We start from the raw sequence: 16,140 nt of genomic DNA on the forward strand, positions 1-16,140 counted from the left end.
GGAGGAGGGACCTGTAATCGGGAAGGAGTAGGAGGAGGGACCTGTAATCAGAAAGGAGTAGGAGGAGGGACCTGTAATCAGAAAGGAGTAGGAGGAGGGACCTGTAATCAGAAAGGAGTAGGAGGAGGGACCTGTAATCAGGAAGGAGTAGGAGGAGGGACCTGTAATCAGGAAGGAGTAGGAGGAGGGACCTGTAATCAGGAAGGAGTAGGAGGAGGGACCTGTAATCAGGAAGGAGTAGGAGGAGGGACCTGTAATCAGGAAGGAGTAGGGACCTGTAATCAGGAAGGAGTAGGAGGAGGGACCTGTAATCAGGAAGGAGTAGGAGGAGGGACCTATAATCAGGAAAGAGTAGGAGGAGGGACTTGAAATCAGGAAGAAGTAGGAACAGAAATCTAAAGCCAAGCAGGAGTAGGAGCAAAGATCTAAAGCAAAAAAGCAGCAGCAGAACCGCTTTCCAACTGGACTACAATATCCTGGACTTTTATGCCAAATCTGTGTCATGACATCAATGATCACATTAATGATCTCAGCATACTGAACATACCTGTTAGGATATGGGCAAAGGCATAGCGACGTGTAATTTTCAGAGCTGGGTGTTTAGGGCCAAAGACGTCTAGCAAGAAGGCAGTCATACTGCAGGCGATACCCAGGAAACAGAAGCCAGCTATGACACGGAGAAGTAGTATAGTCTGACGGTTCATACAGAACTCTGCAAATATATTTAAAAAAAATAACATACCTTTATTTATGCAACAACATTCAATAAAAATATGTTATCCTACTTTTTATTACTCATACAGTTATCATATTTGCTTTTGTGCCCAAGTCATATTGTCTGTCTACAAATTACAAGTTTCAAAAGTGTAGTTTATCTTGCCCTGAAAGCTGTTATTGCATTTTTTATTTTAACTGCTTTTTATTATATATGAAAATCTTCTAATGAGCTATTCTGAACACTGTGTGTGCCTGAAGCAGAGACAGCTTTTCAGAGTGTTTGTTTACATTCCAGTGTTGATACATTTGTGTTAAACCTACTGCGGACAGCAGCAGTATAAATCTACGGCGAGCAGGGGGCGCTGCGGTTCTGACCGGACGTAAACTCTACGTCCCACTGACCGCACGCCCCCGCCCATCTCCGCCGCTGTCCCCGAATGGTCTGCGCGGAAATGTGCCGTTCTGCCGCCTCTATGACGGCAGAGCACTGTGCGCCGGGCAGGAGGCGTTTTTATTGGCTCCTGGCCCTGTCATTCATGTAAGCTGTTCCCATTGGCTTACATGGAGTGACAGGATCAGGAGCCAATGAAAGCGGCTCCTGACCGGCGCACAGCGCTCTGCCGTCGGCAGCCTGCGGCGGGGACAGAGCGGCGTGTTCGTCGGGAGCGCCGGATTTTAGCGGTGATTCGTTAGGAAGCAGCTGCTTACGGGATCAGCACCCTCTGGTCCTTAAGGGGGCAGAGGGTGCTGGTCCTGAAGTGGTTAACAAGTAAAAAAAGATACTGTTATCTCCAGTTTGGATGCGGATTTGAAGCTGAATATCATGACAAAATGCTTTGTTTAACCATTTCAGTGATGTTCTGCTAGAATTTTTTTCGGGGATAGTAGCTTTAAAGCTGTAAGGAATCTTTTAGAGCCAAGTAGAAATACTGACTTTCAGACCATTTTAGAGTGGTCATTAACAATACAATTCCATGGACAATTGATCGCTTCCAATCATCGCGGCAGTCGGAAACAACTGGTAGTTGCCATTGTCAGGAGCCAATGAAAGCGGCTCCTGACCGGCGCACAGCGCTCTGCCGTCATACCGACGGCAGAGAGAGCAGCCTGCGGCGTGTTCGTCGGGAGCGCCGGATTTTAGCGGCGATTCGTTGGGAAGCAGCCGTTTACGGGATCAGCACCCTCTGGTCCTTAAGGGGGCAGAGGGTGCTGGTCCTGAAGTGGTTAACAAGTAAAAAAAGATACAGTTATCTCCAGTTTGGATGCGGATTTGAAGCGGAATATCATGGCAAAATGCTTTGTTTAACCATTTCAGTGATGTTCTGCTAGAATTTTTTTCGGGGATAGTAGCTTTAAAGCTGTAAGGAATCTTTTAGAGCCAAGTAGAAATACTGACTTTCAGACCATTTTAGAGTGGTCATTAACAATACAATTCCATGGACAATTGATCGCTTCCAATCATCGCGGCAGTCGGAAACAACTGGTAGTTGCCAAAAACCCGCTAACAATGTAATCAGATTGATGGGATCGATCTGAAAAACCAATCCATTCCATTGGAGGCTGTGGTGGGTACACTAAACGAAAAAACCACAGAGACACCGGGAGCCCCAATGGTGTATTATCTTTGGATAAATAGACAAAAATAGGAGTAATAATACTCACAAGTGTGGGTTGCTCCAGAGGCAACCACTCCCAACAGGCAGGTGGGAAAAGCCCGTCCCCACTCGGTCTTTATTATGTGGTCGCAGCTCCTTCAAAGAAAAAATACTCACTGTATCGTGAGCAAACAATCCCAATGCTTGGGTTGTTATATTATGGATACCAGAAGAATAGGAGGCGCCCTTGTTGTATATTCAAACAGGTCATTTAACCATATATGAAAAATAATTCGCCTACCTTGTGGAAGGAGACAATATTCAGACAAGATATCAAGTGGATTTATTGGTAAAAGCACTTCGGACAACGCGTTTCACGGTACAAACCGCTTCCTCAGGTCAAAGTAAGGTGCTCTTATATGGGTATGAAGAGCCTGGGCGCCAAAAAAAACAAAAACAAAAAAAAAACCATATAAAAGCACCTTACTTTGACCTGAGGAAGCGGTTTGTACCGTGAAACGCGTTGTCCGAAGTGCTTTTACCAATAAATCCACTTGATATCTTGTCTGAATATTGTCTCCTTCCACAAGGTAGGCAAATTATTTTTCATATATGGTTAAATGACCAGTACCTTTTTGAATATACAACAAGGGCGCCTCCTATTCTTCTGGTATCCAATCCATTCCATTCAACTGATTAAATTGGTTAGCAGGTTTTTGGCCGTTAATGGGGACGACCGATTGTTTCCAGTTCCCGTGGGACTCTATTGCTAACTGTACATTTTCTTCGGCCTTATGTCTTGACAAAGAGGACCCTAGTGGCCCCAAAACGATTGTCTGCCGTTGGGTGAGATGTAAATTGCATTTGTTTATGTGATGGGACAATAAACTACTGCACAGTGTTCCAGCAAGACTGTGTGCAGACTCCTCTTTCGATTTGATGTATCATTAATGGACACCTTAAAGGACAATTAAAGTGAAAAGGGATATGGAGGCTGCCATATTTATTTCCTTTTAAACAATACCAGTTGACTGGCAGCCCTGCTGATCTGTTTGGCTGTAGTAGCTGTGGAGTCGGCACAAAATTCATCCGGCTCCAACGTTTATGAAACCGCCGACTGACTCCAACTCCAGGTATCCAAAATGGCTCCGACTCCTTGACTCCGACTCCTTAGTCTAATACTAACTGGGGCTGTGGAACTGGTACAAGACTCATCTAACTCCGACTCCTCAGTTTATGAAACCACCAACTCCAACGCCCTGGTCTGAATAACTCCAGAAACAAGCATGCAGCTAATCGTCAGATCTGACAATAATGTAAGAAATACCTGACCTGCTGCATGCTTGTACAGGGTCTATGGCTAAAAGTATTAGAGGCAGAAGATTAGCAGGACAGCCAGGCAACTGGTACTGCGTAAAAGGAAATGCAAATGGCAGCCTACATATCACTCAGTTATACTTTAAGAAGTATTTTAAAAGTGGAGTGGCATAAAGACTACCAGACTATCAGATTATAGGAAGGCTGGCAAACAGCACAGGTTTTCCTCCTCCATGCACAAGTGCTTCCAGTACTGGGCATGCCATGACCGTTCTCACGCATGCCAAGTGTTGCTGTGTTCATCCACAGCTATGGCCAGAAGAAAGCTCATTAACCAAGGACCCTGTGCTGTATTGGTGGGGTGTAAGAGGACTGGACTATCCAGGGCTCCCCAATACCGAGGTAAGTAGCTAGTTTTCTTTTCTGACTCACTTCAGGTTTGCTTTAAGCACAGCAACAGAGACAGAACTCACTTGATAACAGTTCAGGATCCTCGGCTCCCAGCACATCTGCCACACCCAACTCCTGACGTTTACATGTCCCTCCATGGATATGTAGCCAGGCGGGCTCTGCTAGAGCAGTGCACAGAGCAGTGATAGATAAAGCACCGGGTAGAGCGGACGCCAGGCTTCTCTCTGGTTGCTTGGGAAGAGCATGGGTTCCATGGCCCCTTCTCCTTGGCAAGGAGGAGCCGCCGGACCCGCCGGGAGCAAACATCTCAGGTGCTGAGGAGGGCTTTCACTCTGCAGGCAGGAAACACAAAATCATAAATTCAGTGTCATCAATTTATGACCTCTGCTGCAAAGAGGAAATACATAGTAAAAGGTATATTTTTGCCCCCCCCCCCCAAAAAAAAGACCCTATAAAAAGTAGTGGCTGGAAAGTGTACTGGTTAAGGGCTCTGCCTTTGACATGGGAGACCAGGATTCAAATCCTGGCTAGGGTCAGTACCTATTCAGTAAGGAGTTCAAGGCAAGACTCCTGAACGCTGCAGGGTGGCCTCTTGAGCGTGTCCCAGTGGCTGCAGCTCTTGAGCGCTTTGAGTCCAACAGGAGAAAAGCGCTATACAAATGTTCGGATTATTATTATTATAATTATTTTTATTTTATTTTTTTATTTATTTTTTTACACAAAGACATTAACACACATACCTTGTATCTGCACATATTTAGCAGTTTTCAAAATTCAGTGTTTTACTACTTGAGGACCAGAGGTTTATACCCCACTAGTGACCGGGCCAATTTTTTTTTTTTTTTTTTTTTTTACAATTTAGCATTTTACCGCTTTAACGATTTATTGCTCATACAACTTAGCACCAAAATGAATTTTACCTCCTTTTCTTCTCACAAATAGATTTATTTAGATGGTCTCGATTGCTGCTGCAATTTTGAATTTATTTTATTTTTTTTATTGAAAAAGCCCTAGTTTTTTACATTTTTATATTATTATTATTATTTATTGTATTTATATAGCACCAACATATTATGCAGCGCTATATCTCCCCTCCCCCCACAAATTGGCCCAACACTACGTAAAAATACATGGCTATGGCTGGGATTAGATTTTGAGCCCATCAGAGGGACAGTTAGTGACAAGACAATATACGCTGTATAGCGTTGTGCAAGATGTCAGCGCTATATAAATATTTTCGAAATAAATACACAACACAGCCTGCCAACGCTTATCAGCCGCTAGCAGGCTGATCGCTGCCTCCTTTTGTTTATGTGACGGGAGCTTGTGCGAGCACGCGCTCCCGTCTAATCTCGCTCCTCACGAGATGAAGCCATATGATGTGATGGAGGAACAACAGAGCCACTATGCGGCCAATAGGCGTTAGGAGGTCGCAGAGTGGTTAAACCATGGAAGGAGAAAACGGACATGGAATTTAAAGAGCCATCAAGATTTTTTTTGTTTTTTGGAGCCATTTCTATTCATATCAATTAACCACCCTGGCGTTCTATTAAGATCGCCAGGGCGGCTGCAGGAGGGTTTTTTTTTAAATAAAAAAAAAACTATTTCTTGCAGCCAACTGAAAGTTGGCTGCATGAAAGCCCACTAGATGGCGCTCCGGAGGCATTCTTCTGATCGCCTCCGGCGGCCAAAAGTAACACGGAAGGCCGCAATGAGCAGCCTTCCGTGTTTGGCTTCTCCTGTCGCCATGGCGACGCGCGGAGTGACGTCATGGACGTCAGCCGCCTCCGATCCAGCCCTTAGCGCTGGCCGGAACTATTTGTTCCGGCTGCGCAGGGCTCAGGCGGCTGGGGGGACCCTCTTTCGCCGCTGAGCGGCGGCGATCGGGCAGCACACGCGGCTGGCAAAGTGCCGGCTGCGTGTGCTGCTCTTTATTTCATAAAAATCGGCCCAGCAGGGCCTGAGCGGCACCCTCTGGCGGTAATGGACGAGCTGAGCTCGTCCATACCGCTAAGGTGGTTAAAGAGGAACTCCAGCCTAAGGGTCCGTTTCCACTATTGCAATGCTGAATCGCCGGCGAATCACTGCAGGCGAAATCGCATGCGTGTGCGATTCCGCATGCGTTTTTTGCCGCGAATTCGCATAGGTGAGGGTATGTGCGATTTTAACCATGTCACTGCCTGTGTGAATTTACATTGGTACCTATGCGAATTTGCGGCAAAAAAACGCATGGGGAAAATGCAAGCGATTTCCCTATTAAATACATTGCATGAGATTCGCCTGCATTCCACACGCAAGCAAATTCTGAGTGCTCTGCCGTGCAGAAAAATCCTGCACAGAAAACCGCACAGGAAAACTGACAAGTGGAAACAGGCCCATCCACTTGTATTGGCTGTGCGAATCCGCATGCGGACAACACATGCGGATTCGCGATAGTGGGAACGGGCCCTTAATGTAAAATCCTGCAGCCTTCCTGTAAAAGAAAGTTATGGCTGCCTGCACTGCCTTGTCCCTCGAAGCCTCTCCAAGAACCCTGCATCACCTGACAACCGGCGCGTGACCCCGCCCCTGAACAAAATCGCCATGGATGTTTACTGGAGTAAACATTTTGACATTTTTATCCGAGCAGAGGGGGAGGCGGGGCCACATGCTGGAAGTCGGGTGATGCAGGGTCTTTGACACGGTTTCGAGGGACAAGGCAGTGCAGGTAACCATAACTTTCTTATACAGGAAGGCTGCAGGATTCTACATCTAGGGCTGGTTCACACACGTTTACCGCCAAGCGTTCGGGACTCGTCGGCTAAACGCTCTCATTCAAGTGAATGGGAGCGTTTAGCATCGCGCAGTTACCGGCGATTGCGCAAACGTGACATTCCAATCCCCTGTGTCGTTTCAGCCGACCCTAGAAGCCGCAGGCAGTGTCCAGGGTCGCCTAGCCACCGCGTCTTCATGTTCCCTTGCGGGGATGAAAACCGCTGATCGCGACGTGAAGCTGACGATCGCCGTACCGCCGTCCCCGAACAAGACGGCTTCCAGCCGCCAGAAGCCGCCTGCCGTCCGTGTGAACCAGCCCTTAGGCTGGAGATCTGCTTTAAAGAAAGCCTCGAAAGCTACTCTACAAATGTGAATGTTTAAGAGAACTGGAAACTTGGCTCCTGAGATCAGTCCCACCCCGCCCCGATGTCACTGCCAACACATTCCTTTACCCACTTTCCTACGTAAACATTTATTTCTCAGAGAAGGCAAGAGGCAGAAATTTACTGTGTAAGGCTCCTTTTACACCAATTGCTCTCAGTTATAATGGAAAGAAAACCGATTTTCAAAGTAATGCCCATGTTTTCCTATGGCACAGTTCACAGTTATGGCACAGTTGTGAAATCTTTTTCACAATGCACTGCTATTGAAAAAATGCGTACCAAAACACACGAACGCACTCAAATGCATACTAACGCAAAAGTGTAAAAGACCCTAAAGGCAGAAAATTATAAGATGCAGTTTATTATGTTTTTAGAATTTGCAGAGCGGAAGATGGCATGGAGACAATACATTCTGTAGCTCCAGACAGAAAAGTTGCATGACACCATTTGTAAAACACTCTTCTCAAGCTATGTACAACATGGAAGAGGTAAGATTAAAGTGTAACTATCGGACATAAAATCAAAAATCAATTATTTATTTTTATCTGGTAAACAAGTAATAAGGATGCTTATCAGGCAATCCAAAAGTTAAAATCACTATTACTTTTCTTGTTGAGAAATGATCATTCCCCAGTTTACCTGACTTATTTGGTACACACCAAATTTGGTACACATAAAGGAAGTTGCAGGGCATGCTGGGTTATCCTTTTATTGCTTCTCTATTTCCCCTCAGACTTAACTAATGCAGTCTGATTGGCTGAAGCGTCTTTCCCTGCTGTTTTCCCCTCTCACACTTCTGTTCCTCTCTGATTGGCCAATATTTCTCATGCTAAGACAATGCACTTTCTATAGTGAAGGGTGGGAAAATCAGGAAGAGGAGAGTAGGGCAGGAAATGACATCAGGATTGGTTCCAAAATAGCCACACTTAAAATGGTAAATGCTAAGAAGGATTTTCTCTTTTTTTACTGTAGAAAAATCACTAAAATCAAAACGTGGACAGTGTAATACATGTGTTATGCAAGTAGAGCAAGTATTTATCTACTTATATATGTGTTGTTGTTTTTTCTGAGATAGTGTGGCTGACAGCTTCTCTAAAGGTGGCCATACACTGGCCCGATTCGCCGCCGTTTCGACAGCAGATTCGATCACTGGGATTGAATCTGCTGCCAATCGTTCGCGCTACACGCCGAATTTCGATCCTTTTCGTCCGATCCCGTCGATCGCTCCGTGCGGAAAATTAGCGTCGATCGCCCGCGGGTAGGGAGAGCGTCGCTAGCGGCGTTCGAGTACCCGACGACCGACGCAATAGAGCCGCATACATTACCTGCTCCACCGGCACGTCTACGCCCGGTCACCGCTGCTCCATGTCCACGCTGGTCTCCGGCATGCTTCAGTTCCTCCAGCCCGGCAGGAAGTTTAAACAGTAGAGGGCGCTCTACTGTTTAAACTTCCTGCCGGGCAGGAAGAAGTAAAGCATGCCGGGGCCGGAGACCAGAGCGGAGACGGAGCAGCGGTGACCTGGGGACTGGAGTCGCGCCGGCAGAGCAGGTAATGTATGCGAGCATGGGGGAGCGGCGGCAGCACCACCACCACCACAACAGATTGTGAACGGTTTCAGGCTGAAATCTGTTCACAATCTGTTTGCAGTAAAGGTAGCCATACGATCCCTCTCTGATCAGATTCGATCAGATAGGGATCTGTCAGTTGGTCGAATCTGATGGCAAATCGACCAGTGTATGGCTACCTTAAGTGAAAAGGAACTTTTTTTATCTGTATTGTCAAGCTCAGCTTGTTTGTCATAGTTTGATGCAGTCACCTAATAAAGGTGAATGCACTCATACAATACCTGTCACCCATAGGGATTAGGATCCATCTCCAGGGTAACAATCCTAAGCACAAGTCTTATAGACAAATCATTGAGCAACAGTCCAGTGATGTGTACATTGACTATAGAGAGGGAAGGAGAGAAAAAAGGTGTGGCGCACAACTGGCTAGCTTTTGGCAGGTGGGGTAAGGAGGGGAACAATGTGCTCATTCATGCACAACAGGATCTTTAAGGCTGGTTTCACAGTGGGACGTTACAGGCGCACGTTAGAGCAGTCTGTAACGCAGCCCACCACACAGTAATGAAAAATCAATGGGGCTGTTCACAGTGCGGACGTTGCGTTACATTGTAACGCTGCGTCACAAGACAACGTACTGCATGCAGTACTTTGGACGCGGCTGAGCCGCGTTAGACTGCTTGCACATGCTCAGTAATGTTGGGGAGGAGCGGAGAGCGGCCAGGCACATGGCTAATTAATATGCACTGCACGTTATGACGTGCAGTGTTTACTTCCTGGAGCAGCCGCTCTGTGCGGCGATTGGCCGGCGGGACCACTCTGACGTCCAGATCCAGCACCACCAGGCGTTGAGTTAGGGGGACGTTATGCGACCTTAACTTAACGCCCCCTCTAACGCAACGTCCTGGTGTGAAATTAGCCTAAAGGATCCGTTCGCGATTTTCAAAATGTAAAAAACATGGGGAGCAGGCATGTGTAGGAGGATCTCCTCATGCCCAACGCTCCCCCCCCCCCGTTCTTGGGAGGGTCAGTGAGTACTGCACAGGCGCTGCCCAGCTATACGCGCCCGTGGAATCTCTGCGTATGCTCACTGTCACAACTACTTAGTGCACATGCTTAGAGCGCCCCCCGCCACGCGATCAAGGATGAGTGACGCCGGGCAGTGCCTGCACAGTGCTCCCTGATCCTCTTGACCCAAAAGTAGCTTTGGGGGGATATTAGACCATAACAGAGGGGGATGGAGGAGAACGGGGGAAGCAGTGAGGAGAGCCTCCTACACGAGCCTGCTGCATGGAGTTTTATTTTTTTGTGTCAGCAGCCTCTCGGGCACTCTGGTTCTCTCCCACCTCCCAAATACTTACTGGTAGGTTGTTTGGCTTCCTTTAATGGGCAATAGTCTGATAGAGCCACTGGACTATGCCTATGGAAAGGACATTAAATGGTGAACTTTCATGAGGGAGTTAGTGACAGGAATTGTTTAGTGTACTGTATACAGCACTATAGAAAACATCAGTGCCATATACAATATAATCTTATTATAATAAACTCTGATAGGGAATTTCCTGTAATCTATGACTTGCTTGTGCATGGCTGCAACGCTGCAGTATCATCCAGGCTGCAGACACATGTGGACACACTTTAAAGTGGGAGTGTCACCATAAAAATAGTGGCTGAATAGAGTACTGGTTAAGGGCTCTGCCTTTGACATGGGAGACCAGGGTTCGAATCCTGGCTAGGTCAAGTACTCAAAATTCAGTAAGGAGTTCAAGGCAAGACTCCCTAACACTGCAGGGTGGCCTCTTGAGCGCGTCCCAGTGGCTGCAGCTCTTGAGCGCTTTGAGTCCGACAGGAGAAAAGCGCTATACAAATGTTCAGATTATTATTCAGATTATTATAAAAATCAAATTTCAACAGCAACTGGTCTGAGTGTATTAAGTGATAAAGATGCTAATCCTGCATTCAAAAGTTTTTCTGCTGTTATGATTTGGAGTTATCACATACTTAAGGAGCACTGGCCCTTTAGTAGTCAGTGCCAAACAGTTGCATGCTGGGAGTTCTTTTTATCTATAATATATTCCTCCTCTTCCCTTTATTTCCCTGCCAGCTGCTTATCTGAAACACGATCCCCTGCTCACTTGCTTTTACAAGCAAGCCTGAGGTGATTCATCGATTGGAGGAGAAAAGAAAAAAGTAAAGGGCAGAAATGACATCAGGACTTAGCCTAAACTGTGGGCAAAAGACATGACCCCCACCAGGAACAGAATTCTCTTCATTTACTATATAACATTCACTGAGATCAAAATGTGGACAGTACAATACATGTGTTATGTAAGTAGATCAAGTATTTATGTACTTATTTACACCTATATGTGTTTTTCCCCCTGGCATAGTATGGCTAATCCTACTGCTTTAATTACTATACCTGCATTAACTGGTGTGACCTATGCAAGCTGTTGCACGATTATTGCATGCATATCCTTATATTGAGCACGGTGCATTTTGATCTAGCATAGACGCTTCTGTGCTTGCTTGCTGAAGCATTGAAAAGAAAAAATGACTCCCAATTATTAACTGAATTAAGATCCAGCACTATAGTATATCGGGAGTGCAGAATTATTAGGCAAATGAGTATTTTGACCACATCATCCTCTTTATGCATTTTGTCTTACTCCAAGCTGTATAGGCTCAAAAGCCTACTACCAATTAAGCATATTAGGTGATGTGCATCTCTGTAATGAGAAGGGGTGTGGTCTAATGACATCAACACCCTATATCAGGTGTGCATAATTATTAGGCAACTTCCTTTCCTTTGGCAAAATGGATCAAAAGAAGGACTTGACAGGCTCAGAAAAGTCAAAAATAGTGAGATATCTTGCAAAGGGATGCAGCACTCTTAAAATTGCACAGCTTCTGAAGCGTGATCATCGAACAATAAAGTGTTTCATTCAAAATAGTCAACAGGGTGGCAAGAAGCATGTGGAAAAACCAAGGCGCAAAATAACTGCCCATGAACTGAGAAAAGTCAAGAGTGCAGCTGCCAAGATGCCACTTGCCACCAGTTTGGCCATATTTCAGAGCTGCAACATTACTGGAGTGCCCAAAAGCACAAGGTGTGTAATACTCAGAGACATGGCCAAGGTAAGAAAGGCTGAAAGACGACCACCACTGAACAAGACACACAAGCTGAACCGTCAAGACTGGGCCAAGAAATATCTCAAGGTTTTATGGACTGATAAAATGAGTGCGAGTCTTGATGGGCCAGATGGATGAGCCCATGGCTGGATTGGTAAAGGACAGAGAGCTCCAGTCCGACTCAGACGCCAGCAAGGTGGAGGTGGAGTACTGGTTTGGGCTGGTATCATCAAAGATGAGCTTGTGGGGCCTTTTTGGGTTGAGGATGGAGTCAAACTCAACTTCCAGTCCTACTGCCAGTTTCTGGAAGACACCTTCTTCAAGCAGTGGTACAGGAAGAAGTCTGCATCCTTCAAGAAAAACATGATTTTCATGCAGGACAATGCTCCATCACACGCGTCCAAGTACTCTACAGCGTGGCTGGCAAGAAAGGGTATAAAAGAAGAAAAACTAATGACATGGCCTCCTTGTTCATCTGAACCCCATTAAGAACCTGTGGTCCATCATAAAATGTGAGATTTACAAGGAGGGAAAACAGTACACCTCTCTGAACAGTGTCTGGGAGGCTGTGGTTGCTGCTGCACGCAATGTTGATGGTGAACAGATCAAAACACTGACAGAATCCATGGATGGCAGGCTTTTTGAGTGTCCTTGCAAAGAAAGGTGGCTATATTGGTCACTGATTTGCTTTTGTTTTGTTTTTGAATGTCAGAAATGTATATTTGTGAATGTTGAGATGTTATATTGGTTTCACTGGTAAAAATAAATAATTGAAATGGGTATATATTTGTTTTTTGTTAAGTTGCCTAATAATTATGCACAGTAATAGTCACCTGCACACACAGATATCCCCCTAACATAGCTAAAACTAAAAACAAACTAAAAACGACTTTCAAAAATATTCAGCTTTGATATTAATGAGTTTTTTGGGTTCATTGAGAACATGGTTGTTGTTCAATAATAAAATTATTCCTCAAAAATACCACTTGCCTAATAATTCTGCACTCCCTGTACTTTATGTGCTTGAGTATGACCTTTCATGATATAGTATACCACTTTTTCCCGGGCCCCTGGAGTTTACGATAAAGGGATTCTACTGTAAATGCATAACAATAATTATAAAATGACTTTTACAGTACTGACATATGTCAATGCATTTTTTTTAAACGATAGTGGATACTCCTTTAAAAATCTGTCCTTAAATCTAAAATGGTGATGACATCAGTGGAACAGTAATGGTCAGACACTAGGGGTTGTATGACAACTCCAGGCAGTCTTCTACATTTGCTTATTATAGAAGCTGAAGGGGACCGAACACTAAATTGCCAAAAATTGAGGTGGGTGAAATTGCCAGATTTGTAATCCGTTCTGGGCTTCTGGAGCAAATTTTGACTTATTTCACCTTTTCTGCTGTTGGCCAAAATTAAGTCATTTGGCAAAGCAAGAAATTTTTTTTTGGGACAAAATAATGTTAATACTGTAATACTGTACATGAAGAGGTGATATGCACTTAAAGAGACACTGAAGCGGAAAAAAAAATTATGATATGATTTGTATGTGTAGTACACATAAGAAATAAAACATTAAGATCAGATACATCAGTCTAATTGTTTCCAGTACAGAAAGAGTTAAGAAACTCCAGTTGTTATCTCTATGCAAAAAAGCCATTAAAGTGGACCCAAATTAAAAATACAAGATTTCAGAAATAAAATCTATTTTCTAAATTATAATAATAAATAGCAGCCCTTTTTCAGCTGCATGATGACAAATATAAAATATTTCACGTTTATTGGAGGAACCCCTCCCTTCCTTTCATATTGCCGGCATTTTTCCGGCAAACTGGTGGAGTAGATGGTGTCTGGCAATGGAGGAATTGCTAATGGCTGCCCCCAGTATAACCCTAGCTATGAAAAGAGAAGGGTGAAAAGCATGCACTGAAATGCTCATAGGTTTGAAGGAGTGTTTATTTATCTCTGTATGTGTCAGAGTGCTGCAACTAAATATTTTTAATTAAAAAAATATTTGGTTTGGGTCCGCTTTAAGCTCTAGGACTTTGTGGAGAGGGCTGTCTTCTGACTTTTATTATCTCAAGTGTTAGTAAACAAATATCTTTTTCTCTGCCAGAGGAGAAGTCATTAGTTCACAGACTGCTCTGAAAGAATCATTTTGAATGCTGAGTGTTGTGTAATCTGCACATATTATAGCATGATGCAATGTTAGAAAAAACACTATATACTTGAAAATAAAAATATGAGAATATTTTCTTTGCTGCTAATCTTCTAGTAATTATTCATAGTACACAACCAATTAATTATATATTTTTTTTCCCCGCTTCAGTGGCCTCAATTCACGGAGCTTTATCAAACACTTTATCAAACGGTTAATAATTTACCTCATGAGTAAAATCTAATTTTGAATTCAATAATGTGTTATAAATATATAACACCTTAGTGAATTCAAAATTAGATTTTACCCATGAGGTAAATTATTAAACGTTTGATAAAGTGTTTGATAAAGCTCCGTGAATTGAGGCCAGTGTCTCTTTAAAGTCAATGTGAATCGATTAAAAAATAAACAGGGTTGTGAAGTAAAAACTGTGATTTAGGGAGGCTTCAGACTCTCTTTAAAAGGTGTAATCGTGATTGTTTCTAATTTCCTTGTCCACACGCTGCCATTCGGCGTCATTTTAAATCCACCCAAAAGACACTCAAGGCTGGCAGCCTAAACTGCCCGACAATCGTGCAGTTCAGTCTCCTTTGTGAAAGGCCTAATGCTGGGAATATACAAGATTTTTCAGCCGATTTACTGTCCGATCGATTTTCTTATCATTTTCCATTCACTTCTATGTGAAATCGATCAGAAAAACAATTGAAAATAAGATCGGACATGTCAGAAATGATCTATTGAATCATCTATCTGCCACAATATCTCATGGTCTATTCCCAGCATTACAAGAGTCCCTTTCTGGACTTGTGTACGAGCCTTTAGTATTCTCCTGTAGAATGGTACATAATGCACGTTGCTCTGCGCTGTCGTACACGTGTGTGACTAGGGAATGCAGGCTTGTAAACTGAAAATCTTCAGATGTGCCCTTCACACAACAGGAAGGAGTTTTATTTCCAATGACAAAAGAATGAAGCAGTCATGGGACTGACTTGGGGCATGAAATAACGAGAAAATGCTACATGTAAATAAATAAAGCTGAAATTCAGCAGAGAAGGAAAACTATACAGCAGGTGTAAGGAATACATAAATTCATGCACGTATTTGTGGCTACAGGTAGCAGTTACCAGGTTATATCCTGGCAATGATATAGCTGCCACAGACAAGGAACATACTGCTGCAGCTATAACCAAGTGTGCTAAAATTTCATGCATGCACCCGGAGCTTTAGAAGTATATTGAAGTAAAAATGCATTCATAGCAGTGGCTGGATAATCTACTTGTTAAAGTGTACCTGAGATGGTTCACTAGCCCGTATTTATACTTGCCTGGGGCTTTCCTTCTGCCCCATGAGCAGCGTGGCTTCCCTTGCCGACCTCTTCAGGCCCTCCGTCCAGGCGCTACAACTCCTGGTAATCTGGTCAGTCGCCAGTCGTCTGCTCATACTTACCGCGCTCCCATCCCCTGGAGTGTTCTGTGCCTGCACAATACTACTGCACAGGTGCAGAACGCTCCAAAGGACAGGAGCGAGACGAGGGGTGCGCAAGCGGCCGAGCATACGCAGAAGCCTGTGACTGGACGGATTATTGGGAGTTATTGCAGGAGAATGGAGGGACCAAAGATGACGGCAAGGGAGGCCACAGCATTCATGGGGCTGAAGGAAGCCACAGGTAAGTATAAATACGGGCTAGTGAACCATCTCAAGTTCTCTTTAAAGACACCACCTTCGATATAGGAGGAGACCAGGACAGCCAGTACCTGTTTAGTAAGAAGTCACTGTGCAGGACTCCCTAATGCTAGTTACATAACATTTAATTTCCCATCAGATTGACGGGTCAAACCGATAGTTTCCAACATGTCCGATCTGTTCCTGACTGATAATGGGATCGATTTTGTGCAGTAGTGATCTGAAAATCGATCCCATTACCGATCAGCAGCTAATCAGATATGTCGAAAATTATCCTTTCGACACGAGCATTACACTACAGGATGGCATACTGATTGTGCCCTAAGTGGCTGCAGCTCTCAAGTGTTTCATTTTAAAGACAGCTTTACAGGAATACTTAAGTGAAAAAAAAAAGGCTGGGAACGCGGGTGATTCTCTGC

General features: G+C 44.4%; 1 protein-coding gene across 1 annotated transcript in view; it reads right to left on the minus strand.

Annotated features, from left to right (window-relative positions):
- The window catches only part of TMEM127 (transmembrane protein 127), a 31,492-nt gene that overhangs the window by 12,274 nt on the left and 3,078 nt on the right, over nt 1-16,140 (minus strand). The window contains exons 2-3 of the mRNA XM_068274846.1: nt 4,103-4,372; nt 548-712 (exon numbers count right to left, since the gene is read on the minus strand). Coding sequence (XP_068130947.1) covers nt 548-712; nt 4,103-4,346 — 409 coding nt within the window. The 5' untranslated portion in view covers nt 4,347-4,372. The remainder of the gene's footprint in view (nt 1-547; nt 713-4,102; nt 4,373-16,140) is intronic.

The sequence above is a fragment of the Hyperolius riggenbachi genome, chromosome 3 (genome assembly GCF_040937935.1).
Source record: "Hyperolius riggenbachi isolate aHypRig1 chromosome 3, aHypRig1.pri, whole genome shotgun sequence".
NCBI classification, from domain to species: domain Eukaryota; kingdom Metazoa; phylum Chordata; class Amphibia; order Anura; family Hyperoliidae; genus Hyperolius; species Hyperolius riggenbachi.